A 27,717-nucleotide genomic window follows, 5' to 3' on the forward strand; every position below is an offset into this window, starting at 1 on the left:
ATTAAAGGTGTAACAAGTTATTTAGATTGGGTTAATGTTCAGAGCCAGTCTCTCTCTCTCTCTCTCTCTCTCTCTCTCTCTCTCTCTCTCTCTCTCTCTCTCTCTTTCTCTCTCTCTCTTTCTCTCATGAATTTCCTTTTTGCTAGTGATATGTTATCCTTCCTATGTCAAAGCTGGGGCCCAAATTACTAAAGAATTTCAAACTGGGAACTCATTGGGGAGTTTTATCACATAACAACTCTACTCCTGGTACTGATTTTCTGCATTAGCTGCTTCATCATGTGATTAAAGAAATATCTGCTCAGAAGGAATATGAGGAAGGATTTACTTGAGGTCAGTTTCAAGAGAGGAACTCAGGGCAGCTGGGCCTCTAGGTTTGCTGTGGGAGTATATGGCAGGTGGGAAGGTGAGAGAGGAGGGTGTGGGGAAGAGGTTCCCTCAAATAACCTACTTCTTTCTGTCAAGTCTGAGAACATCCTGAAAATACTGTTAGTTAGAGATCAAGCATTCAAAAAACCATGGATTCTCAGGAGATATTTTACACTCTAACCACGATTCTTTGTGAATGGATTGGTGTCATTATCACAGGATTGTGTCCTCTGTGGCAGTGTTTAGTCTCCTTTTTAGCTCTGTCAGTCTTAGTCACACTTGATTGCCCCATGTCATGTTATAATGCAGCAGCAAATGCCTCACCAGACATCAGTGTGATGTTCTTGGATGTCTACTAATTATAAATTCCCAGCCTCTGGTATTCTGCCTCAGTAGAAAACAGAGTAAGAGAGTCTGAGGATGCTGAGGTCAGAGTCTACAGGGGACACAGACACTGTCAGAGAGAGAGAGAGAGATGGGTCAGATTGAAGGTCAGAGAGCTTCAGGCGCTGAGTCAGCCAGAAGGAGGAGGCAGTCATCAGTCTCAGTGACCAGAGACTCAGAGGCTCCAACTGCTCCTCCGCCAGGCTGACACCTCCCTCTCCACCTGACTGCTGAGCCTGCTCACTTCTGTGTCTCTGGTCTCTGGACTTCTGCATTTTCTGCCATCTGTGGCTGTCACAGGCCAGAGAGTGAAAGGCAACTCTCGAGAAATCACACTGGCACTGGGGTTGGTGTATGTACACACAGACAGAGATTCACACATTATCATGCACCTCTACTCCTGTCACTCAAGTCACACCTGAAACTAAGAACATACAGAGGAGCCCCACAATGCAGCGATGTACTTGTGAACCACATGTGTTGTCTCACACTTTAATCTCAATATTCGGGAGGCAGGAGGAGGAGGTTTTCTGAGTTGGAGGCTGCTATAGTCTACAGAATCAGTTCCAGGACAGCCAGAGCTACACAGAGAAATCCTGTCTTGAAAAACCAACCAATACACATCCACTCACATGCACACACACACATGCATGCACCATCACAGACACAAAACATATCTGGAGGAACACACAAAAGCTCACATATGCACATTCACATAAGAAAAATCCCTTCACATATGCAGCACACACACAGGTCCATGGCTGAGTAAATTAACAGACAAACCTGAGCTGACAAGTCACACTCACCCCCAGAAATCAAGATGCATTACTCCCAATGTTTTGTCCTGTGTTCTGTTTCATTGTCCTTGCCAATATCTATGGACTAGAGAGTGAGCAGGTCACCAGCAGCCCAAACAGGAACTATGGCTGCTCAAACTCCTGGACAATGATGAAAAAGGAGGCAGGAACAGCTCAAGTTGCTCAACTGGTTGGAGAGGCAGGCTCAGCATAAAATACCTTGCTGGAGTGTACAGTGAAATCCACAGTGGTCAGACCATGATCATGGATCCCAGTGTCCTGCTCCTCCTCACTCTTCTCATCAGCTTTTTGCTACTCCTGGTCAAGGGACACAAAAAGGCTCATGGTCAACTCCCTCCAGGACCACGTCCCCTACCCCTCTTGGGGAACCTCCTACAGATGGACAGAAGAGGCTTCCTCAACTCCTTCATGCAGGTGAGACATGTCCATCACTGTACCCTATGGTCTTAGCCCCATATTTGCTCCTGGAGATCATTCAGCAAGATATTCAAGGGACTCTTCCCAGGCAAAAAAGTTCAGGTGGGAAGGTCGCTGAGTGAAAAGTGAGGTGTTGATTGGTGATGGATGGTACCCAGATCAACAGTTGAGTCCTCACTATGTTAAAATCATGTGGGTTACAGTGCTTGGAGTGTGAAAGGTGTTGGGGTGTTGAGGTGTGTGCAAAGGTTTTCAATTTTCCTCTTTGGTGCTTCTTTGTTCCAGAAGAGAAAGAAAAATGTCAGAGGCATCCACAGATAAGGTTTGCTTCTGCCAGCACAAGGGATTAGCCTGCCTTGTTCAGGAGCAAACTGGAGAAGAGGCAGGTCAGGTGGTGGGGTAGGTAGGGAGTGCTTATCAGTTATAAATACTATGGACCCTCCAAGCAGCTGAGCCTGGCACCATCTTTACCATCCTTCACAAGTGAGATATCATGTTTAATTACCACTTGTTTATTAATAATCAATTAGCATCCTTGGCTGCACTTCCCATTTAGAGAGCTGATTTAGTGGCAACAACCCCAACTTCCGGTACCCCTTGGTTGTTATCAGATCATCCTTCTGCATCATTTGTGTATTCATTTATTTTTATTTAGCTTTGGTGACTCATGATCCTCCAAGTTTCATATAATACCTTTGATCTTATCTGTGTATTGATAGTTCATTGTTGCTTAATATTCGATGTTGTGACACAGTCTAAAAACATAAGTAGGTCAGGCTGGCTTCCAACTGGATATGTAGCCAAGGAAGACCAGAATTTCTCTGGCCTCTACCTCCACAATGCCAGGATTATAAACATGAGTTGCCCTTCATCCCTACTCTACAGTACTGCTGTACTGATCAGGAAGTCTAACCAATCAGTGCAGACCCTGGCCATGTGGGGAATTAACCCTTCAATCTTAGGTCCCCAGAAGAGGAAGGGTTGCTAGAAGTTGAGGTGCCTATTGACCAGTTTGTGCCTAAGTGTTTTCACAGTGTAACAACAATACCTGTGTGGACTAACCACAGCCGTCATGCCCTTATGCTTGGCAGCTTCGAGAAAAATATGGAGATGTGTTCACAGTGCACCTGGGACCGAGGCCTGTGGTCGTGCTGTGTGGGACAGAGGCCATAAGGGAGGCTCTGGTGGACCAAGCTGAGGCTTTCTCTGGTCGCGGGACAGTTGCTGTGGTTGAGCCAATTGTACAGGGATGTGGTGAGATATGGGACAGAGTGGAGTGAAGGATGTGGTCCAGGATGGTGGAATCTGAGCTGTGGGGAAGGACTCAGGTTCTCTGAACTTCCAGTGTATTCTACCCATGCTTCTCCTGTCTTAGGATTGATCTTTGCCAATGGGGAACGCTGGAAGACCCTTCGGAGATTCTCTGTGGCCACCATGAAGGACTTTGGGATGGGGAAGCGGAGTGTGGAGGAACGGATAAAGGAGGAGGCCCAATGCCTGGTGGAGGAGCTGCAGAAATCCCAGGGTGAGTCTCTGAGAATGGGCATAAAGGAAGATGGTGATACAGAGACCTGAGTGCACAGCCAAAGAAGAGAAAGAAGCACTAAAGGGTAAAGAAACAGACAGACAGACAACATACACATACACAGAAACACACACAGAGTATGGGGAGGATGAAATATGGACAGAGGTTTAAAGAGAGAGAAATACAAGAATGGGAAAGAAACATGAGGTATATTGTGTCCACAATGACTCAGAAACATGTACTGACCATGATGATCATGTTTCTTCAGAAAATCAGTCTATGAATTAATTTTCTTTGTCAATTGTTTATGACTGGTACACACTTGTCCTCTCAGAACTTAGAAGGTGAGGCAAGATGGACATGAGTTCAAGGCCACTCCCATCTACATTGTGAGGCCCTGCCTTTGATGTGTCTATCACTGAGTGTAGGTTGCTTCTAGCACCATATACCATGGACATGGTCATGCGTGTTTGTAATCCCAGCAATTCAGAGGTGGATGCAAGAGGCTGAATTTTCCAAGGTCATCTCTACTGCATAAAGAGTTGAAGGACAATTTGGCTAACCTTTGTTGTTGCCCCCCTCCATGGTCTTATGAAAGACAAATGCAGACCTTAGATATGAAAGAAAAGGGAGCAGGAGGAACTGCAGATGTGTTCTAAGCAGGGAACTGTGTTTTCTCCCTTGTGAATGTGCTGGTGGGCAGCAGTGAGCACAAAGGCTGATGGGAGTTTGACTTTAGTTGAACACAGAGTCATTTCTGGAGACATTAAAGTTCTTTTTTTTATTAAGAGATTTTCTATTCATTTTATTTACCAACCACAGATTCCTCTGTCCTCCCCACCCCCATTCTTCCCTCCCAATGCACACACCATTTCCACCTCCTCCTAGGCAAGGTCTCTTATGGGGAGTTAGCAGAGCTGGGTACATTCAGTTGAGCCAGGTCCAATCCCTTCTTCCCCGCACCAAAGCTGGGCAAAGTGTCTCCCCATAGGCACTAGGCTCAAAAAATGCCTGTTCATGCACTAGGGATGGGTCACCATTCCACTTTCTGGGGGCCCCCTACACAGTTGAAGCTAAAAAACTGTCTCACCTATCCAGAGGGCCTAGTCCAGTACCATGGGGGCTCCTCAGCAATTAGTCTACATTTCATGCATTTCCACTAGTTTGGCTAGTCGTCTCTGTACTTTTCCCATCATGGTCTCAATGTCCCCTGCTAGGAGAATCCCTCCTCTGTCTCATCTATTAGAGCTCTGTCTCATCCTAGAACTCGGCCTGGCACCTGGCCATGGATCTCTGCATCTGCTTCCATCAGTCACTGGATGAGGGCTCTATGATGACAGGGTATTCAGCCCTTTGATCACCAGAGTAGGCCAGTTCAAGCACTCTCTTGACTCTTGCCAGTAGTCTAATGTTTGATCATCCTTGTGGATTTTGGGAACCTTCCTAGCACTCTATTTCTCCCAATTCCCATGATGTCTTCATTTATCATGGTATTTCTTTCCTTGCTTTCCCACTCTGTCCCTGTTCCAGCTCAAACCTCCCATTCCCCTATGTTTTCATTCCCCATCCCTTTTCCTCTGTTTCTTCCCTCACTCCCATTTGACTCATGTAGATGACATCTATTTCTCCTTTGCTGGGCAATCCATCCATCCTTCCTAGGATCCTCCCTGCTAGCTAGTCTCCCTGGAGCTATGGGTTGCAGTCTACTAGATGTAAAACAGTCCCTTGTTTTACATCTAGTATCCACTTATGAGTGAGTACATGCCATGTTTGTCCTTTTCAGTCTGGGTTACCTCACTCAGGGTGATATTTTATTGTTCCATCCATTTGCCTGCAAATTTCATGATGTCATTGTTTTCAGTGCTGAATAGTACTCCATTGTGTATATGTACCACATTTTATTTATCCACTCTTCAGTTGAGGGATATCTAGGTGGTTTCCAGGTTCTGGCAATTATGAATAGTGCTGCTTTGAACATAGTTGAGCATGTGTCCTTGTGGTATGATTGAGCATTCCTTGGGTATATGCCCAAGTGTGGTATAGCTGGATCTTGAGGAAGACTGATTCCCAATTTTCTGAGAAACCACCATACTGATTTCCAAAGTGACTGTATAAGTTTGCACTCCCTCCAGCAGTGGAGGAGTGTTCCCCTTGCTCCACATCCTCTCCACATAAGCTGTGTTCAGTGTTTTTGATCTTAGCCATTCTGACAGGTGTAAGATGGTATTTCAGAGTTGTTTTGATCTGCATTTCCTTGATGACTAATGATGTTAAGCAATTCCTTAAATGTCTTTCGGCCATTTAAAATTCTTCTGTTGAGAATTGTCTGTTTAACTCTGTAACATTAAGGTTCTTTATATAAAGGGTGTATTAAGTCTCATGACTGTTATATGCACCTCCATTACTTTTTTATTTATTTTTACTTTTTTATCAAGAAAATTTTTTATTCATTACACATTCCAATCAAAGATCCCCTCTTCCCTCCTCCTGCCTGTAGCTAGAGTTTTCCTGCCGGGCCCACAGTCAGTACAAATGTCTCTCACCTGCCAGTCCCACAGCCACTCAGAACTAACCAAGTAAACACAGAGACTTATATTGCTTACAAACTGTATGGCCGTACCAGGCTTCTTGCTAACTGTTCTTACAGCTTAAATTAATCCATTTCCATAAATCTATACCTTGCCACGTGGCTTGTGGCTTACCAGCATCTTCACATGCTGCTTGTCATCACGGCAGCTGGCAGTGTCTCTGACTCAGCCTTCCACTTTCCAGCTTTATTCTCCTCCTTGTCCCGTCTATACTTCCTCCTGCCTGACTAGTGGCCAATTAGTGTTCTATTTACCAACCAATCAGAGCAACACATTTGCCATACAGAACATCCCACAGCACCTGCCTCTCCAGCCTCTCCCTCCCAACCAAAAAACCACTCCCCATTCCCTCCTACAAGAATATAAGGCCTCCCATGGGGAGGAACATTTTGTAGAGGCAGGTCCAAGTCCCTCCCTCTGTCTCAAGGGACAGTTGTGTGAGGTGTGCCATCATAAGTAGTGGGCTCCAAAAAGCCTGCTCATGCACCAGGGATGGATTCTGATCCTACTGTCAGGGGGGCCCTTAAGCAGGTCAAGCCACACAATTGTCTCACTATGCAGAGGGACTAGTCTAGTCCCATGCAGGCTACACAACTGTTGAACTAAATTTCATAAGTTCCCACTAGTTTTGTTTGGTTGTCTCTGCAGGTTTTCCAATCATGATCTTGATGCCTTTGCTCATAGAATCCCTCTTCTCTTTTTTTGACTGGACTCCTGCAGCTCAGCCTGGTGTTTGGCTATGGATCTCTGCATCTGCTTCCATTAGTTCCTGGAGAAAGTCTCTATGATGACAGTTAGGGTATTTACTGATCTGATTACTGGAGTATTCCAGTTTAGGCCCCCTCTCCACTATTGCTAGTGGTCTAAGGTGAGGTCATCCTTGGGGATTCCTGGGAACTTCCCTAACACCTGGTTTTTCCCTATTCCCATGATGTCTCCCTCTATCATGGTATCTCTTTCATTGCTCTCCCACTCCATTCCATTCTCTTATGTTCTCATCCCCCATCCCCTACCCTCCATTGCACATCCATCATCCCCAATTTACTCATGGAGATCTCATCTAATGCCCCTTCCCAGGCCAATCCATGCATCCCTCTTTGGGTCCTCTTTGTTAGTTAGCTTCTCTGGAGCTGTGGGTTGTAGTCTGATTATCCTTTGCTTTACATCTACTATCCAATTACGGGTGAGTACATACCATGTTTGTCCCTTTGAGTCTGGGTTACCTTACTTAGGATGACATTTTCTAGTTCCATCCATTTGCCTGCAAATTTCATGATGTCATTGTTTTCACTGCTGAATAGTACTCTATTGTGTATATGTACCACATTTTCTTAATCCACTCTTCATTTGAGGGGCATCTAGGTTGTTTCCAGGTTCTGGCTACCATGAACAATGCTGCTATGAATGTAGTTGAGCATGTGTCCTTGTGGTATGATTGAGCATTCCTTGGGTATATGCCCAAGAGTGGTATAGCATAGTCTTGAGGAAGATTGATTTCAAATTTTCTGAGAAACTGCCATACTGATTTCCAAAGTGACTATATAAGTTTGCACCCCCACCAGCAGTGGAGGAGTGTTCCCATTGTTCCACATCCCCTTCACATAAGCTGTCCTCAGTGTTTTTTATCTTAGCTATTCTGACAGGTGTAAGATGGTATCTCAGAGTTGTTTTGATCTGTATTTCCCTGGTGACTAAGGATGTTGAGCAATTCCTTATATGTCTTTCCGCCATTTGATATTCTTCTGTTGAGAATTCTGTTTAGCTCAGTAGCCCATTTTTTAATTGGATTGTTCATTATTTTGATGTCTAGTTTCTTGAATTCTTTGTATATTTTGGAGATCAGCCCTCTGTCAGATGTGGGGTTGGTGAAGATATTTTCCCATTCTTTAGTGTGTCTTTTTGTCTTATTTACTGTGTCCTTTGCCTTACAGAAACTTCTCAGTTTCAAGAAGTCCCATTTATTAATTGCTGTTCTCAGTGCCTGTGCTACTGGTGTTATATTTAGGAATTGGTCTCCTGTGCCAATGTATTCAAGACTACTTCCTAATTTCTCTTCTATCAGGTTCAGTGTAACTGGTTTTATATTGAATCTTTGATCCACTTGGACTTGATTTTTGTGGGTGGTGATAGATATGGATCTCTTTGAAATCTTCTGCACATTGACATCCTGTTATGACAACACCATTTGTTGAAGATGCTTTCTATTTTCCATGGTACAGTTTTGGAAACTCCGTAAAAAAAAAATCAGGTGTTCATAGGTGTGTGGGTTAAAGTCAGTGTCTTCAATTCAATTACATTGGTCAACACATCAGTTTTCATGCCAATACCAAGCTGTTTTTATTTCTATAGCTCTATAGTAGAGCTTGAGGTCAGGGATGGTGATGCCTCCAGAGGTGGCTTTATTGTACAGGATAGTTTAGGTATCCTGTATTTTTTTTCCATATGAAGTTGAGGATTGTTCTTTCCAGGTCTGTGAAGAATTGTGTTGGGATTTTGATGGGGATTGCATTGAATCTGTAGATTGATTTGATAAGATTACCATTTTTATCATGTTAATCCTACCTATCTATGAGCATCAGAAATCTTTCCATTTTCTGATATCTTCTTCAACTTCTTTCTTCAGAGACTTAAAGTTCTTATCATACAGGTCTTTCACTTGCTTAGTTAGAGTTACCTCAAGGTATTTTATATTATTTGTGGCTATTGTAAAGGGTGGTGTTTCTCTGATTTTGTTCTCAGCCCATTTATCACTTGTATATAGGAGGTCTACAGATATTTTTTAGTTCATCTTGTATCCTGATTACAATTAATCTTGTACCTGAAGGTGTTTATCAGCTGTAGGAGCTCTCTGGTAGAACTTTTTTGGTCACCTGCAAATAGTGAAGGTTTGACTTCTTCCTTTCAACTTGTGTCCCCTTGTCCTATTTTTGTTGTCTTGTTGCTCTAGCTAGAACTTCAGGTACTATATTTAACAAATATGGGGAGAGTGGGTTCCTGATTTTAGTGACATTGCTTTGAGTTTCTCGCCATTTAATTTCATGTTGGCTGTTGACTTGCTGTAAATTGCCTTTATTATGTTTAGGTATGTTCCTTGTATTACTGATCTCTCTAGAACCTTTATCATGATGGGATGTTGGATTTTGTCAAAGGTTTTCCAGCATCTAATGAGATGATCATGTGTTTTTTCTTTCTGTTTGTTTATAGGGTGTATAACATTGACAGATTTTCATATGTTGAACCATCCTTGCATCCCTGTGATGAAGCCTACTTGGTCATGGTGGATAATTTTTTTGATGTGTTCTTGGATTTTGTTTGCCAGTATTTTATTGAGTATTTTTGCATCAATGTTCATGAGGGAGATTAGTCTGTAATTCTCTTTCTTTGTTGCCTATTTGTGTGGCTTGTGTATCAGAGTAACTGTAGCCTCATAAAAGGAGTTCAGTAAAGCTTCTGCTATTTCTATTATGAGGAACAACATGGAGAACATTGGTACTAGCTCTTCTTTGAAAATCTGGTAGAATTCTGCACTGAAACCATCTGGTCCTGGGCTTTTTTTGTTGGGAGACTTTTAATACTGTTTCTATTTCCTTAGGGGTTATTGTTCTATTTAAATTGTTTATCTGGTCTTGATTTAACTTTGGTATGTGGTACCTATCCAGAAAATCATCCATTTCTTTAAGATTTTCCAATTTTGTCAAAGTTTTTGAAGTGTTACCTGATGATCCTCTGGATTTCCTCATTGTCTGTTGTTGTGTCTCCCTTTTCATTTCTGATTTTGTTAATTTTTAGTTACATTGGATAAGAGCTTGTCTACCTTGGCTTTCTCAAAGAAACAACTCTTTGTTTCATTGATTCTTCATATTGTTCTCTTTGTTTCTGTTTTATTGATTTAAGGTCTCAATTTTATTATTTTCTGGTATCTATTCCTCCTGGGTGAGTTTGATTCTTTTTGTTCTAGAGCTTTCAGGTGTGCTGTCAAGTGTGAGAATTCTCCAACTTCTTTATGTGTGCATTTAGAGCTATGAATTCTCCTCTTAGCACTGCTTTCATAGTGTCCCGTATGTTTGGGTATGTAGTACATTCGTTTTCACTGAATTTTAGGAAGTCTTTAATTTCTTTCTTTCTTTATTCCTTGACCCATTGGTGATTCATTTGGGCATTATTCAGTTTCCATGGGATTGTAGGCTTTTTGTAATTTTTGTTCTTTTGAAATCTAACTTTAAGCCATGGTGGTCCGATAAAATACAGGAGGTTTTTCCAATGTTTTTTTATCTGTTGAGATTAGCTATGTGACCAAGCATGTGGTCAGTTTTAGAGAAGTTTATATGGAGTGCTGAGAAGATCTATTCTTTTTTGTTAGTGTGGAATGTTCTGTAGATAACTATTAAGTCCTTTTGAGTCATAACACCTCTTATGTTCCTTATTTCTCTGTTTAGTTTCAGTCTGGCAGATCTTTCCATTGGTGAGAGTGTTGTGTTGAAGACTCCCACTAATAATGTGTCTGGTTTGATGTGTGATAAGCTTTAGTAATGTTTATTTTACATATTGGGTGCCCTTGTATTTGAGGCATAAATGTTCAGAATTGAGACTTCATCTTGGTGGATTTTTCCTGTGATGAATATGTAATGTCCTTCCTGATCTCTTTTGATTGATTTTAACTTGAAATCTATTTTGTTAGATATTAGGATAGCTACACTAACTTGCTTCTTAAGTCCATTTGATTGGAAAGTCTTTTCCCAGCCTTTTACTTTGAGGTAGTGTCTGTCTTTGAACTTGAGGTGTATTTTTTGTATGCAGCAGAAGGATAGATCCTGCTTTCATTATCCATGCTGTTAGCTTGTGTCTTTTTATAGGTGAATTGAGTCCATTGATATTAAAGGATACTAATGGCCAGTGATCATTAATTTTTGTTATATTTTGGTGGTAGTGTATGTGTATTTCTCTTCTTTGAGATTTACTGCTGTCAGGTTATCTATTGACTACATTTTTGTGGGTGCATCTGACTTCCTTAGGTTGGATTTTTCCTTTTAGTGCTTTCTGTAGGGCTGTATTTGTGGATGGGTATTGTTTAAATCTGGTTTTGTCTTGCATTGTCTTTTCACTCCATCAATGGTGATTGAAAGTTTTACTGGGTATATTAGTCTAGGCTGGCATCTGTTGTCTCTTAGTGTCTGCATTACATATGTCCAGGACCTTCTGCAGTCTTGGAGGATGGGTGGGTTTGTGGGATGGGGTGGGGTTTATAGGTTACAGGGTTTGGTGGGGGATGGTGGTAGTCCAGCCTGCCTGTAGAAGTCCTGCCTGCTGGTCAGCAGCTTTGACTTCAATGTGTGGGGTTTGGGGGCCCAGGTTGTGCCATTGGGCCTAAAGCCTAGAGGCTGGGGTGATAGGCTAAGAGAACAAAGACTCCAACACCTTGAGCTTCAGTTGCCACCCTGCTTTTCCTCTGACACATCCACTGGCAGATATACATGGGATCAGAGACCACAGACAAGCCAGCCCCAGGGGGAGGGGCAATGGTGGCCCTATATTGTTGGACAGACAACACCCTCCAACCACAAGTGTCCATGACTGAACCTGACATACCAAGGCAGCAGGCAGCAGGTGCTGATGGCTTCTGGAACACCACAGAGCCCAGAAGTCAGAGGGGTGAGGAGTGTGCAGGACTTGTAAATTCACACGGGCATTCCCTGAATCCTTCTCTGAACCAATGCTGCCAGTAAGAGTTAGCCATCAGCTCAGAGTCAGAATGTTGTCCCGGGAGAAGGTACAGGGTGGAGACTGACTATACATAATCTTTTCTCCATCCTTGCATCCTCATCCCAGCCATGATTAGCTGAGTTGCCTTGGAGAACGTAGCTTCCCTTTCTGTGTACACAAATAGCATCCCATATTCTGTACAGTATTGAGGGAAGTTAAATAAAAAGATGCATACACCTCTGAATAAAGAGCCTAGATTCATGTGCAAATGTGGTAGCTGCTGTTGCCATTCTTTGAGTAGTAAGTGGTGGGGGCAGCCTCACAGAGATGGGGCTGAAGCCAAATGTCCCTTTGTTCTATATCTCCTGCCTCCTGTCCCTCATCCTCTTCCTCCTCCAGGAGCCCCCATGGACCCCACCTTCCTCTTCCAGTGCATCACAGCCAACATCATCTGCTTCATTGTTTTTGGAGAGCGCTTTGACTACAAAGACTGCCAGTTCCTTCATCTGCTGGACCTGTTTTTTCAGACCTTTTCTCTCATCAGTACATTCTCCAGTCAGGTCAGTGGATGAAACCAGAGGAGCATCCAGGGCAGAGGATAGAAGAGGCTTGTCTGTGGGCAAAGAAGGAGTGTCTTAAGGCTGTAAGAAAGGCAGAGACAAATGGATAGGCAAGGAGGTTGAGAGCAGGAGGGAGAGAGAGATGGTAAGCAGGGTAGAGACCTAAATGCAGGAGTACAGAGCCATTGATACACGCAGAAAATGGTGATGTGGGTGATGCAGTTGTAGCTCGGAGGGTAGAAGACTTGGTTTTCATGCCTGAGGCCCAGACTGTGTATCCTGGGTATGGTTGTACACCACCCATGCCATTCCTGCACACGAAGGCATAGAGATGATAAATTTAGGGTGATTCTTAGCTACTTATTGAGTTTAAGGCTAGTCTGGCATGCATGAGACCTTGTGTCCATAAAGCAAAACTCCCAAATTCATAGAAACAATGATAATTCAGCACAAGATATTGGGACAGAGAGCAGAGGAGAGGAAAAAGGAGACACAGAGAATGTAAGGAGAGGCATAGAGACAGATTTAGAGATAAAGTTCAAAAGCATGCCTGTGTATAGTGTACACATACGAGGTGTGTGTGTGTGTGTGTGTGTGTGTGTGTGTGTGTGTGTGTGTGTGTCTGTGTATGTGTTTTGTTTTTCTTCATAAAATATATGGTCATCCTGGGAGCATGTGGTGGTTGGAATGAGATTGGCCCACATAGACTAGTGGATTTGCATGCTTGAGTCCTAGATGAAGAGCTGTTTGGAAGGATTAGGATCTGGGCCTTGTTGCAGGAGATGTGTTGATAGGGGTGAACTTTGAAGTTCCCAAATGGCCTTGCAAGGCCCAGTGTTCCCTCTAGTTCTGCCTTTCTTCCTCTATATCATGATTTCATCTCTCAGGCACATGCCTGTCTGCCTGTATATCATGATGTCAGCTCTCAGGCACATGCCTGTCTGCCTGTATATCATGATGTCAGCTCTTAGGCACATGCCTGTCTGCATGCTGTCATGGTTCCTGCCATGATGCCAATGGACTAACCTTCTGAAATGGTAGGAAAGCCCTCAAAAATACTTTTTTTTGTATAATTGCCTTGGTCATGGTGTCTCTTCATAGCAATAGAATAGTGACTAAGTTAGAGCACTGTCCACTTCTTGTGACCAGATAGCTTAAGGTGACCTCTGGGTCCTCCTTTCTTGCAGGTGTTTGAACTCTTTTCTGGATTCCTGAAGTACTTTCCTGGTGCCCACAAGCAAATCTTCAAAAACATGCAGGAAGTCCTCGCCTACATTGGCCAGAGTGTGGAGAAGCACGTGGCAACCTTGGACCCCAGCAATCCAAGAGACTTCATTGATACCTACCTTCTACGCATGGAGAAGGTAAGTCCTGCAAGAATGAGAGAAGTGATGGGTGAGAGTGAAGGCTGGGGATGTGAGCAGAGGAAAAGGGGGGCAGAGGATGGGGAGGAGAGATAGGAAATGGAGTGGAGGAGATCAGAAGAATCTAGAAATTGAAGACTAGAGAAAGGAGGAGAAAATGAAACAGGGAGGAAGAAGGCTGTGGAAGAAACACAGGGCAAGGGGCAAAAAGCAGAAAAGACCTCAGAGGAAGGAAGAGCCTGGGAGGAAAATCATGATAAATACCAGAGATCAAAGTCGAGAGATAAGAAGGCAGAACAGAGAGCCAATTACAATGTCGAGGATTGAGACTGGCAATGCAGTCCATACAGTGTGAGACAGAAGGTCAGTTCCCAGGATGTGTGAGCATTTCCCTGTGAGGACCCAGTCACCCCTGACCCTCTATTCTCTCTCCCATCTGGAACCAGGAGAAGTCCAACCAACACACGGAGTTCCATCACCAGAACCTCATGATCTCTGCGTTGTCTCTCTTCTTTGCTGGCACCGAGACCAGCAGCACCACGCTCCGCTATGGCTTCCTGCTCATGCTCAAATACCCCCATGTTGCAGGTGTGCCACAGGAGGCTGGTTGAGGGATCTTCTAGCTCCTTTTGGCTGTGGAGGCTTGTGTGGATGAGAGAGACATAGACCTCTAACATCTGGAGTTCTGAAGGCTTTGGTCTACCTCTAAACTAGTGCAGTGCTGTGGGTAGTGTGTAAATGAACCCTGAGCTGGCCCATTTTCTGTTATCACTTAAAGGTTGATTTATCAGTCTGTCCATTCATCCTTCCATCCTTCCTCCCTTCTTTCCTTACGACTTTACATCCATCCATTCACTCATCTTACTGTCCATTCACATGCGCACCCATTTACCCATTCTATTTATTTACCCATTCATCTAGTACCCACCCATCCATTTGTCTATTTTTCTGTCCATCCAGATACACACCTATTCACATACTCATGTAGTCATCTGCCCATCTTTTCTATATCCATAGATTATTAATCCTAGATTCTGCTTCACCCAATGACAAATATTTCACTCATTTATTTTGATTAATCAACTCATGAATTTTATGAGTGAGCTGTCTGTCATTGATTCATTGGTCCATTCATATACAAATATTTTCATTCCTTAATCGTACCAACTGGCCTTTGAATTCACCCTACATGTGTCCATCCATTCCTCCATGTATTTGTTTAATAACTCACTCATTTATCTATGAATTTTTATTCTTCAACACACCTTCCTGTTTATTCTTATATTTACTCATTCATTCATTCATTCATTCACTCACATGTTCCTTTGTTATATCTAACATTTGCTTGATTATTGGGTAGTTGTGTTTGTTGATTTATTTATGTAGGAATCATTTATTGATTCATTAATTGTTTAATATTATGAGTGAAAAGTAGTATTTATACATTCACTTGATTATTGGCTAGTTGTGTTCATTGATTTATTTGTGTATGATCATTTATTGAATCACTAATATATTAATATAAAGAGTCAAAAGTGGAATACATATATCCAGTGTTTAGCATGAACATTTAATTCACTCAGCAATATTTCCCTTCTATAACTGACTCATCCATTGCTTGGTTGACTTAAACACTCAAATTCTAAAAATTTACAAATGATTTGCTGTTACTGTGAGTTTGCCTGCCACAGCTCATGTGTGACGGTGGAAGGACAACTCTGTGTAGTTGGGCCTCTCCTACACCTTCACATGGGTTCTGCGAGTCAAAATCAGGCTGTCAGGATGCAAGTCAAGAACATTTACTGGTTGAGCCATTTTACCGGCCAACGTGTTCACTCATGTATTCATATTTTCTATTGAGTTATACACAGATTAATTTGCTTCCTTCTATTTCTAAAGATATAGCCTTAGATTCTTAGCCTGAATTTTAAAGTTTATTTCACTAATGGAAATTGTTGTTTTGCCTGTATATATGTCTGTGTGAAGGTGTTGAATATTTTGAACCTGGAGTCACAGACAGTGTGAGTCACCATGTGGGTGCTGGAAATTGAACCTGGGTCCTCAGATATAATGACCAGTGCTCTTAAACAATGAGCCCCCTGGATTTTTAAACATAAATTCTATGCTAGGATGTCTGTCTGTCTGTCTGTCTCTCCGTGTGTGTGTGTGTGTGTGTGTGTGTGTGTGTGTGTGTGTGTGTGTGTGTGTTGCGTGTGTGTTATGCAGGAACACAATTTATAACATTATATATATTTCAAAAGGAGGGAATTCTTACCATCTCCCCATCCAACCCTCACTCCACATTGATAGATGAAACAGCCCTTTGCTGTAGGTTTTCCCTTTTTCTATTTACAAGCAAGGTTGGAGCTTTTGAGAGAGACTCTTATATAGCTCTAAGTGTGGCTGGAGAGACAGGTGCCTGAGAGAAGCCCAGGTGTGCATGTCCAAGAGTGCACTGTGTCTTTCTCACAGAGACACTTGGCTCTGCACTGTTCCTATGCTGTTAGTTGGCAGAAAACAGGGTCACTGTGCATTGCCTGCATTATAGGGAGGTGGGCATCATCTGTTGTCTCCCTCTTCTGTGCAGAGAAAGTCCAAAAGGAGATCGATCAGGTGATTGGATCACATCGACTCCCAACCCTGGAGGACCGCGCGAAAATGCCTTACACTGAGGCTGTCATCAATGAGATTCAGAGATTTTCAGATCTAATCCCAATTGGTGTGCCACACAGGGTCACCAAAGACACTTTGTTCCGAGGGTACCTGCTCCCCAAGGTGAGACCAGCTGCCATTCCACATCTCTACTCCACGATCACCGTTCATCTTCCTAATCGCTAACTTCAGTCTGTTTGTGGTTTCCTAAATTGTGTTTCTCAGGGACAGACCCTCTGCAAATGGGAGTCAGGGTATACTAATATCGTTGTGTCTCATAATGTCTCCTAGAACACTGAAGTGTACCCCATCCTGAGTTCAGCTCTCCATGATCCACGATACTTTGAACAACCAGACACCTTCAATCCTGACCACTTCCTGGATGCCAATGGGGCTCTGAAGAAAAATGAAGCCTTTATGCCCTTCTCTATAGGTGAGACCCATTTGTGCTTCCTTTCCTGGACACTAGAGGGCAGCCTCATTCTTCTGGACACAGACAGGTCTAGGTCCATGTTTACTGTGTCTGTTACAGCTGCTTTCCCTGAACCATTCCATTCACCCTGGCTACAGTCCCACAGGGGAATCTTGAACTAAGAGAGCATCCTGGTTGTGTACCCCACAAAGGTTTCCTGGTGAGATCTGAGCTTGCTTTACACAACAGGGCTGCATTAGGGGATACCTGGACCATGTGCATGGTCCCCAGGTGACTGGAATGGTCTGCACTTGTCTGTGCTGTGGGGAGGTCTTTTGCTCCAACCCTTGGCCTTCCTTTAAAAATCCCTTTAGTAGAGACAAAAGAGGCTGGTGGATTTGGACCCAGGCCCTCCCGAGGCTATCCTATGTTCTCTCTCTCTCTCTCTCTCTCTCTCTCTCTCTCTCTCTCTCTCTCTCTCTCTCTTTCTCTATGCTTGTATCTAAAATTTCCTCATTTCTCCTTGCTCAAGAGTACCCTGGGGAAATAAGAGGGAGCTGGTCTCCCTCACCTAGTCAGGAGGATATTGGAGAGGTATTTAAAAGCCTCTAAACTTAAGCAAATTTTACAGAGAACAAAATGTGCTAAGTGCAAAACCAGGCTTCTACTGCTGCTCCCTACAATAAATAACAGATTAATTAATAGAGGAGATGGGAGTGCAGATATTCCCATGGCAAGATGTTCAAGACATCTTTAAGGCCAATGTAGTAATTCCCATGCAAAGTCGTCAAAAGATAAGATGACAGTGTCTCTACTTTAGAGAGTGTGATGATCAACTTAATCTATCAGTTCCCTTTCAGTTGCATCAAATCTTTCAATAGAGTTGCTTTTCCTGTTAGACATCTGTTTATTATTTTTTCTCCTTTTTAAAAGTAGATTCTTTTCTCATACAATATATACTGATTACAGTTTCCCCTCCCTCTACTCCTCTCATTCCCTCCCCACCTCCCCAACTCTCCTGATCCACCCTATTTCTGCCACTCATTAGAAAAGAACAGGCTTCTAAGAGATAACAAACAAATATGACAGAATAAAATATAAGATAAAACAAAAACCATCACATGGAAGATTGTACAGTGCAAACCCACAGAAGGAAAAGAGCCCAAGGGTAGGCACTAGAATCAGAGACCCACTCCTTCACACACCCAGGATTCCCATGCAACACTCAACTGAAAGTTATAATACATGCCCAGAGGACCTGGTGCAGAACTGTGCAGGCTCTGTGCATGCTGGCTCAGTCTGTGAATTCATATGAGCTTTGCTCAGTTGATTCAGAGGGCCTTGCTCTTCTGATGTCCTCCATCCCCTCTGAGGATGAGACTGGGACGAGGGTGGAGCTGGAGGAGCAGAAGGAGAGGTGGGGATCCTTTGTCAGTCTACCTGCTTCCTTGGTAGGAATGGTCTTTGGGTTAGTAAGGAGTGTCTTCTGGGGAAGTTCTGGGGGATCCACAGGGGATGGAAGAAGGGGGGCCGGGAAGGATGCAAAGTTGGGATGAAGGCTGGGGATTGGGTCTTGGGGAACCGAAGAAGAGGTGAAGATCTGCAGTCAACCGACCTCCTACCTGGCAGGAGTTGCTTGTGGGTTAGCAGAGAGTGCAAATTCATTTTCTTAAGAAATAACAGCAAGAACAAATGACATCATCTATGAATGCCATGAGCTTGGTAGGGTCTTGGGGCTAGGGTGACATTTATCTGTGAGCACTGGGGAGATGGGACATGTGCTGGCACAGTTGTCTATTTGCATTAAATACTCTTTGTCTTGTTAAATTGTATGAGAAAGGAAAATTACTAGCATGTATTTGAGCAAAGAAACCATCCATGATGGATAATATCCTGAACCAAAGAAAGCTCAGAGTTACAGCACCCATCAGAGTCATTCCATGGTTTCTACAGAAAATAGGGAGCTATGCATGGACACACAGCTTGATTGGTGCCAGCTCTGCTTTTGCCTTACTTGGCCATGCTGGAATAGTTGGCAGCCTCGGGTAGGTCAACTGCTATGAGAGACTGAGACTTCTACTTCATTGGAAGATATAATCTCAAGTTGTCGATTAATTCAGTTGCCTCTTGTGTTTGGTTAGTTGGTTACATACAGAAGGTGCCTCCAGCCAAATTTAATTCAATTTAATGGACTCTATGGGATATAAACATGGAAACTTTGTGTTTGGGTTTTTATCTTTTGGAGAAAGGGGCATTCTAGAAACAATGCCTTAGCCTTTCGTTGTACCCCACTCCACGTCATGCTAGGGATAGGACCTAGTGCTGAGTGTGTGTTAAGCAAGTTCTCTATGAAATAGCCCATACCTCCAACCTCTCCATGGTGCATTCTAGAAGATGCTTTCCTGTGGAGCCTCTCTGTTCTCATCCCCTGGCTGAATAATTTTAGGCAAGTTCTCTCCTGCTGAGCCATTTGTCAACTAAGAAGTGTCAATTCTTGAGTGTCCAAGTGACTTCAGTGACCCTGGTCTCAGCCCGGTTCCTGAACTGTCCATATAACAGTCCCAAGACTAGAAAGGCAGGGATGTGGAGAAAAGGGACAGAGGCAAATAAACAGTACAGTGGTAAGGATGTTGTAACAGATCCCAATAAAGAGAGGCACACAGAGGACACAAGGAAACTGCAATAGGCGGAGATATGTGGAAGGATTCAGAGTGGACATGAGACAGTGAAGAAGTGTGAGGAACCAGAGGTGAAGGGGGAAGACCCAAAGAGAGGAAGAGGAGAGAGAAGGAAGGGGGAGGAACCAGAGATGAGGGAGTAAGACAGGAAGAGAGGAAGAGGGAGAGAGAAGGAAGGATGAGGAATCAGAGGTGAAGTGGTAAGACAGGAAGAGAGTAGGGGAGAGAGAAGGAAGGGCAGGAGACACAACTTAATAGACAAAGGAACACAAGGAAAGACACAGAAGGAACACATGACAAGGTGTCCTTAGACAGAAAGGGGAGGGGCTAAGATGGTATCTAGGGAATTTAGAAAGACACAAGTAGGTGGAATAAATCAAAAGTCTAATAGAGGTAATAGGAACAGGTTCCGGTAGTCCACCAATGGACGAAAGGAGAAAGAGAGAGGGAGAGAGAGAGAGAAAGAGAGAGAGAGAGAGAGAGAGAGAGAGAGACAGAGAGACAGAGAGACAGAGAGACAGAGAGACAGAGAGACAGAGAGAGACAGAGACAGAGAAAGCCAAAAAGTGTTAGAGCCAAAGAGACACGAACAGTTCCAAATGTCCAGCTCCAAGCATGGGGACATTGAGTTGAGAGTGAGATCAGCTGTTCTGAAAAAATCTGGATCATAAAATGAGTTCTAGGAGAACCATCTTAGAGAGGTACTCCATGAATTTCTAAGCTCATGTCTCCTAAATTCTGGAAAGGCAGTGCCCAATGGGATATGGTGCTTTCCTTAAATACTCCCACACAGGCACAATTTCCCAGCAACTGGGGTGCACAGGGATTGCTGGGAAATCCCTCCTCCACCTTGAAGCCTGAGGTGGTCAGTTGCAGATTAAGAATCTCTGAGGTACAGAGCAAGTGGTGGAGCCTCTGCCTGGTCTTTCAGGCTCCCATTGTTCTGTGGTGCTCCATGCCTGAGGTGACAAACCTTATGTCTCTGAGAATCCAGTGGGTGCCATAGAATCCTTATCATGTGCCCCGGCCCATTCTCAATTGTATGAACACTTGTGTTTGTGAACTTGTTGAATTTCTTTGATCTCAAGCTGAAGAAGCAAAGGGGAGAGAGGGAAAGAGAAAAGGAGGGGTGTGGGGACGAGAGACAGAGAGGACAGAGAAAGAGGAGAGACAGAGATTTTGCTCTGCAGCCCATCATTTTCCTGCTGTAGTTTCCCAAATGCTGCACTTGCACACATGTGCCTCCATGTCTGGATCATACAGGACCCTTAACACCATCCAGTTGTTAACCCAACATTCTTTGTAAACAGTGCCTTCACCCTCAGGGCAGTCCTATGAAATGGGTACCAATCCCTCACATGGGAAAGGAAGGAACACTAAAGATGTTACATTATACATGTGTACACATACTACTATCCTAAGTGGGTTCTTACCATTCTGGAAAAAAGGACTCTGGTAATCTAACAAAAGCTAGAAATCTGTCAGATGTGACCAAGAGACATCAAACAACAGTTTTTCTTGCATTATGATTGATTTATTGTATAAATGTTTCCGTGCATATACATGTGGTATGGTGGGTGTGTATGTATTTATGTCAAAGGATAGACTTTGGGGGTTGGTTCTCTCCTTCCAGCATGTGGGTCCAGGGGTTTGAACTCATGTCCTTAGGACTGACGGCAGGCTACTTTCCATGCTAAGAAGTCTCATGGGCCCTTGAACCAATTCTTTAAGGTTTTGGTAATCTCTTAATGTTTTCAAATTGCAGGTTAAAGGTCAAACTCATTCTTATTTTTGCAATGTGCAGGGTTGTCTGGGTTATGGGATGGGAGAGTCTGAAAGCTGTATACTGCCCTGGGGCTCACATGGCTCATCCTCTGTGCCCACAGGAAAGCGAATTTGTCTTGGTGAAGGCATTGCCCGCAATGAGTTGTTTCTGTTCTTCACCACCATCCTCCAGAACTTCTCCGTGTCCAGTCCCATGGCTCCTGAGGACATTGACCTCAGTCCCAAGGAGAGTGGCTTTGGTAAAGTGCCTCCAACATACCAGATCTGCTTCTTAGCCCGCTGACTGGGATGAGGTGGCCAGGTGTCTCCTCTCCTGTTGAGAATGGCCCCATCTTTCTGCCTCTGAGAGACCTGCTGGAACCAGGCCCTGGGTCACTGCCTCCTTCCTCCTTCCTGTAGCTTCTGCAAAGCTGGAGGTGTGTTCTTCTGCCCGGTGAATGGAACTGGTGAAATCAATCAGGTGCCTTTCTTGATGTGTGAGCAGAGAGATTTCAGGAGGCCACATCTCATACTGAATCAATCCCAACAGCCACAGTCCCCTTATGTCAGAGCTCCTGGTGATCCATAATCTACAGTGATGGACTCTGTATATGATCTGAATTCTGTGTCTATAGATTTGCCTAATATGCATGGTTAATGTCAATAGAATCACATGGTGTGTGATCTTTTGCGTCTGGTGTCTTTTATTTCACACAATATTTTCAAGGTCCCTGTGCTTTGCAGGCCAGAGTCACAAACCTTCGTGGACTTCTCTTATGATCTTTCTCACCCAAAAGCACATTTACCTTCTTTCATGTGTTCTACCAGCAGAAGGTGTGGTCCTGATTTAGGGTGGGTCTTTCTGCCTCTAAGAATCTGATAAGAAATCCCTCACAGCATGCCCAGCAGCTTGGGGTCTAGTTGATGCCAGATGAAGTCAAGTCAACACTCAAGAGCAGTCATCACAAGGCACAGTCCCCTGACCTCCTGGCTACTTTTACATGTGACATCTTGATTGTCTGGTAACTAAAGTTCTTTTCAGAAGGGCTTCTGGCTGGAAATTTCATCACATCCAGGCCAGGTTGGTGAAGGGACAACCTGTTGCCTGCTCTGGTGTGAGAACCTTGAATAGCAAATGGCTAATGCCAGGCATTTAATATAATGGAAGTGTAACAAATAAGTAAATAAACAACTCAACAATGTCACAACATGATTCACTCCATAAACTTGCCCAATATGCAGCCAGACCTAGTCTCTCTAATCTCTGTCACTCCCTTCAGATGACCAGAATAAATCCTTGTCCCCAAACTCTCCAGACTGACCCGGTTCTGTGAGTCATCTGCTCTTGCTGTCTTGTCACCTTCTGACAGAAGTGTCTGGGAGCCACCCTTTGAGCAGTGTCCCCTGAAACTCAGCCTCTGCACACCGCACTGCTGGGACAAGCAGGTGCTTGTGGGAAGTGTCATTTATTTAACATCATCACCTAGGAAGGTGTCTCTAGGCAGCCTTTGACCAATCAGCAGGCAGCTCTCAACTCACCTCTGAGATTCTAAATTTCCACCTTAGTTACCCAGCTCCCTGCAGCCTAGGGAGAGTTACCAGGAGCAATTGCCATGGAAGATTCCTGGTTCACTCTCTTCCACCAACCACAGAAACAGGACAACAAACAGAACAGTCTGTCTTCAAGAAAAATGGGACTGTGTTACAGGCCAAGGTAGGACCATGGCACTCTGGCTTCTCCTGAATCTTATAGTCTGGATCTGGGGTAGCTCCAGCTCAAGGACTGTCTCTTTTCTGCCTTTGCTGGAGAACATTTTGCAAACAGACCCATGAGCTACTCAAATCCTTCCAAGGGGTGAGATTTGGAGGATGTCAGGATGAGGAGGTAGGAGGTGGGAAGAAGGAAGTGATACTCACAGGCAGCAAAGAGTTGCAAGTCCATGGTTCAAAAGGCATATAAAAAGCAGGTTGGTAATTCTCTTCCAGTTGTGCTGTGGCACTAGAGGAGCTTCTAGGATTGTGATGAGGAGGAAGAGTGGGAAGGTAGCTAAGGACTTAGGTTCTGGTAGACATAGTGTGGTCTCCATCCTGGAGAGCAACATCTTCATGTGTGGAGCCTGTGAGTCTCATAAAATCCAAAGCTGAGAAGGTTCTCAGAAAATCTTGGACCATGGCCTTAAAGAAAGAGACATGAGAGATGGTCGCATGAAACCACAGAACTCAAATTTGGATTCTTCTCTGATGAGACCCAGACAACACTGTGGAGTGTGATCCATGATAGGAAGGACCCATCACCAGGGTCAGCTTGTGAAGTCTGGGCTCTGCCTTGTAGCCATGAGGGGAATATGGAAATACTGTCACAGCCTACATGGGTCTCAGCCTGTTCTAGTCCTGCGTGGATATGAGGCAATAATGGAGGCCCTAGGGAATCAGGCTGAGGCTTTCCCTGGCCAAGGGCTCATGGCCATCATTGATCCTTATTCCAGGAAATGGTGAATGGGAAATGTTCCTAAGGATACTGAGAGGGAAGATCCCACCCAAACCCATTCTAAGGTATGATTTTAATTGTTATTATTTTATTTTGTGGTCAAAAGACTTGGAGTTTCCTCAAGGGGTTCTGTCTGACCACCACAAAGGACTTTGTTCCAGAAAATGGAGCATGGAGGCCAAAATCAAGGTGGGGGATCAGGATCTGCTGGTGGAGCTTTGGAAAATCTGAGCTGAGTCCCAGGTGTGTGTAGGAGGTCAAAATGATGAAGACACAGAGATGGACAGTGTGGTTTCTAAAGATCCAGAAGAGCGATGTAGAGACTCATTTAGCGGTGGGGGTCGGTTTGACAAGTAAAACATGCAAGGGTACATTTCAAAGTAGAAATTTCATTGAAAAAAATAGAACTAAAATATGTGATACTAGAAATAGTTATCAGAGACACAAAGTATCTGGGTGAGAATGACAGATGGATGTGAGCCTAACCGGTGTATGGTAGTTTGAATGAGAATAACCCCCATTGGCTCATATATTTGAATACTAGGTTCCCATTTGGTAGAAATGTTTGGAAAGTATTAGAAGGTGTGGCCTCGTTGGAGGAGGTGTGTCACTGGGGATGGGCTTTGAGGTTTCCAAAGCTCATGCCTTTCCCAGTTAGCTCTCTATCTGCCTCCGACATGGATGAGATATAAGCTCTCGGGTACTGCTTCAGCACCATGACTGCCCACCTGCTTGCATGTTCTCGGCATGATGGTTATGGGCTCACCTCTGAAACTGTAAGCTGCCGGGGATGGCATATAAGATGGCTGATGTGCTGCCAGTAGAGACTGGAGAAAAGGGGACCCAAGATTGTGGACCATCAACCCTCTGTGTTTTCCCTTCTGGATCTTCTGCTTAGCATGCCTCTAGAGAGCCAAGGCAAAAATGCCTACGTGTCCCAAGTTCATGCTTTATGGCGTACACATGTCATGTCCTCCTCCTTATAAATACTTCTTGTAATACTAGTCTTTTTCTTCTATCTGATCTTCATGTTCTGTGTTCCTAGATCAATGGTGATTTCTGTGATGCAGGAAAGGAGTGAAGTAAATTTAACAGGAAATTATACAGAGATGATCACACACTCTGGGGTTAAAGGCATTTATGTAGTTCATGGAAAAGAACCTGCAGCCTGGGGAAGCTTTTTAGGCTTGGATAAACTGTACCAAATGTGTGGTCAACTATAGCACATGATATGATGTGTATCAACACACTGGACTTAAATTGGCCATGATGAATAATTCAGTTTCTGAGGATGTTCCAAGGACATTGTGTAAAACTTGAGACCCTAAGGGATATTGGCTGAAGACTGTGGATGGAGTAACATATAGATGGGATGACAAACTAAAAGTGTGGGAACCTAGAATAGGAGGAGAATGGTGGCCTCCACCAAGAAAGGGAGATGGCAGCTTTAATCCAGATATTTTTATTCCTCCTGAAGGAGTGTGGAGATAATGTGACAATTGATGGAGTGATTGCTCTAAGTTTTAATGGGTTCCTAGATTGAAAAGAGCTGCCAGGAAAGGTGAGCTTCCTTTCATGGAAACTCTATAAATTAGATTAAGTCTTCCTTGGAATTGTTGGGATATAGAAGGACAGAAGTTCTGACTTGCAGGGACAGATTTCTTGTCTGAGGTCATTGTAGCCCACCAGTCATGGGGCTTGGTGTTTGCAGAGGGCTGAGGAGGAACTTAGGCGGCTACAGGGGTCTTGAGGTTGGAGCAGGCTGTGTGAGAAGGAAATGACTGTCTGGTACGTTGACCGCTGTTCTTATTTTTACCATTTTTGTGAAATTGCATGTTGCTAGCCTTTGGGTTAAGTGCTCAAAAGATTGTATAATCATTAATAATAAAAATAGATTATGCTTGCTTTGGTGTTGAGTCTGGGATAATTCCTGTGTTTAGTAAAAGATGATGAAGAATATATTGGTGAATTTCTAAGAATAACCTTTGGAATCATGAGAACATTTTGTACTGGGTGATTTCCCCTTTTCTTTCTGTTCCCCCTTTACTTGTGATAATAAAAGACTGAGGTTACCAGGGCAAAAGCAGAAGATAAAGAAAGAGAAGCTAAGAGAAGTTAGAGAAGTTGGAGAAGCTTAGAGAAGCTAAGAGAAGTTAGAGAAGCTAAGAGAAGCCAGGGAAGCAAAAGAAACTTAGCAACTGCAGAAGCCTGAAGTGACCTGTCAGCTTGCATGAACATCGTCTCTGAGTTGTTATTGCGCCTTCCAGGTATCCCACCCTCAGACCCCCGAAACTGCTGAGGCTGATGCCCGGCAGTAAGCCCCAGTAAATTGTTTCTCCTCTCTCAGCTGAGCTGGTCACGGTGTCTTAGCAGAGCAATAGAAGAGTAATCAAGACAAAGGGCATGAAAGGAGGCCAGACTCTCAGAGAGTCAGAGATGAGACCAGAGAGACACAGATGCACAAGGAGTCACACCATGACTAGAGAATAATAGACACAGCAAGGTTTCAGAAGTACAGGCAAACCAGGAGATGGCACCAGCCTTGTGAGAGTCAGCCAGAGGGACAATGTAGGGGAATGAGACCAAGACAGAGGGTACAGTACAGGAAGGTGGATATGATGGACCAGATTGGAATAGACACACACACATGAAAAAGAGAGACACAGAGTGATAGAAATAGATGAGAGAGACACACAGTGAGATTAATACTGCTTGTATTGATGAGTATAATAGAAAAAGAAAAGTACCATGTGAATTTATGCATATTGCATGCAGATACTGTTGTAGTTTGGTTAAAAAAAATGCTGGAAGGGAACTTTGATGGGTTGGAGCAAAGTGCACAACAAAATTACACCATTCAACAGAACTCACCTGGGAAGTTTATTGGAGAGGAGGAAGGGAGAGGAGTGAAGGAAGAAAAGGGTGTGCAGAGGCAGCCTCCAGAGACAGGAAGAGGAGGGAAGGAGGGGGAGATGCACAGAGTTTGTGTCTTATACGGGGATTTAGTGTATGAGCTTTGGGAGAGCTCTACATAGTGGTATAGCGGATAACATATTCTGGCAGGACCCTGAGCAGGCCAGTGTAGATCCCTGAGTACTAATGTTCCTCCCTTTCATTTAGTTTAAGAAGATGAGGAGGTAGGAAGGGGGCAGATGAGGCAGGACTGAGGGCACCGTGTTCTCGAGACTGCTTCCTGCTGACCTGGGTGCATTGGCATCTTTGGGGTACCTGAGAAAGCTGGGATGCTCGTCATGTCCTGGGGTGGTTGGGATGTTCCATTTCACTGTCCAGGCTCTGTGGAACTTTCCAGTGATGCTTGGACTTGGCAAGATGCTTAAGCAGAAGATAAAGCTAAGTTTAGGGGAAAGAATTGTTTTCTTAGGTTCTGGTAGTTGAGGGAGGGGAGTCCCAAGGCCAGGAAAAGGTAGGAACAGTACTTATCTGGAGTGCATCTGACCTGTTTGATGTGGATCCAAGTCTGAAATCCACACTGTAGAAAAGGTAGTATAAGAAAAGTGATAAGTTTTAGACACATTAATGTAGAGGGGATCTTAACAGGTCTTATTAATAAAATCAAACCTAAGGCCAGTTATTGGAGTGAACACCGGAAGATCAGAGAGGCAGAACAAGCCATAACTAACCTCACCTGGGCAACTTCTAAGCTGATCTTGTTTCCTCAGACTGGAAGCTTCTGTGTCCTCATCCCAATGGCTCTCAGCTGAACTGCTGCTCACAAGCCTGAAGTTTAACCAGCCAAAAGCTTCTAGTTTCTGGTCCTCATGCCTTATATACCTTTCTGCTTTCTGCCACCACTCCCTGGGATTAAAAGTGTGTGTCACCATGCCTGGCCATTTCCAGTGTGGCCTTAAACTCACAGAGATCCAGAGGGATTTCTACCCCTGGAGTGCTAGGATTAAAGGTGTGAGTGTCACCATTTTCTAGCCTTTGTATCTAGTGGCTGTTCTGTCTCTGACCCCAGATAAGTTTATTAGGGTGCA

General features: G+C 43.9%; 1 protein-coding gene across 1 annotated transcript; it reads left to right on the top strand.

Annotated features, from left to right (window-relative positions):
- The first annotated feature begins 1,814 nt into the window (after positions 1-1,814).
- Positions 1,815-21,827, top strand: LOC128125501 (cytochrome P450 2B1-like). The gene is made up of 9 exons (XM_052762959.1): positions 1,815-1,985; positions 3,080-3,242; positions 3,364-3,513; positions 12,201-12,361; positions 13,549-13,725; positions 14,172-14,313; positions 16,313-16,500; positions 16,669-16,810; positions 21,354-21,827. Exons 1-9 carry the CDS (start codon positions 1,815-1,817, stop codon positions 21,533-21,535), a joined length of 1,476 nt encoding a protein of 491 aa, XP_052618919.1. The 3' UTR covers positions 21,536-21,827.
- Positions 21,828-27,717: the final 5,890 nt, after the last annotated feature.

This window comes from Peromyscus californicus, unplaced genomic scaffold (assembly GCF_007827085.1).
Source record: "Peromyscus californicus insignis strain IS unplaced genomic scaffold, ASM782708v3 Scaffold_4__1_contigs__length_199733344, whole genome shotgun sequence".
Classification (NCBI taxonomy): domain Eukaryota; kingdom Metazoa; phylum Chordata; class Mammalia; order Rodentia; family Cricetidae; genus Peromyscus; species Peromyscus californicus.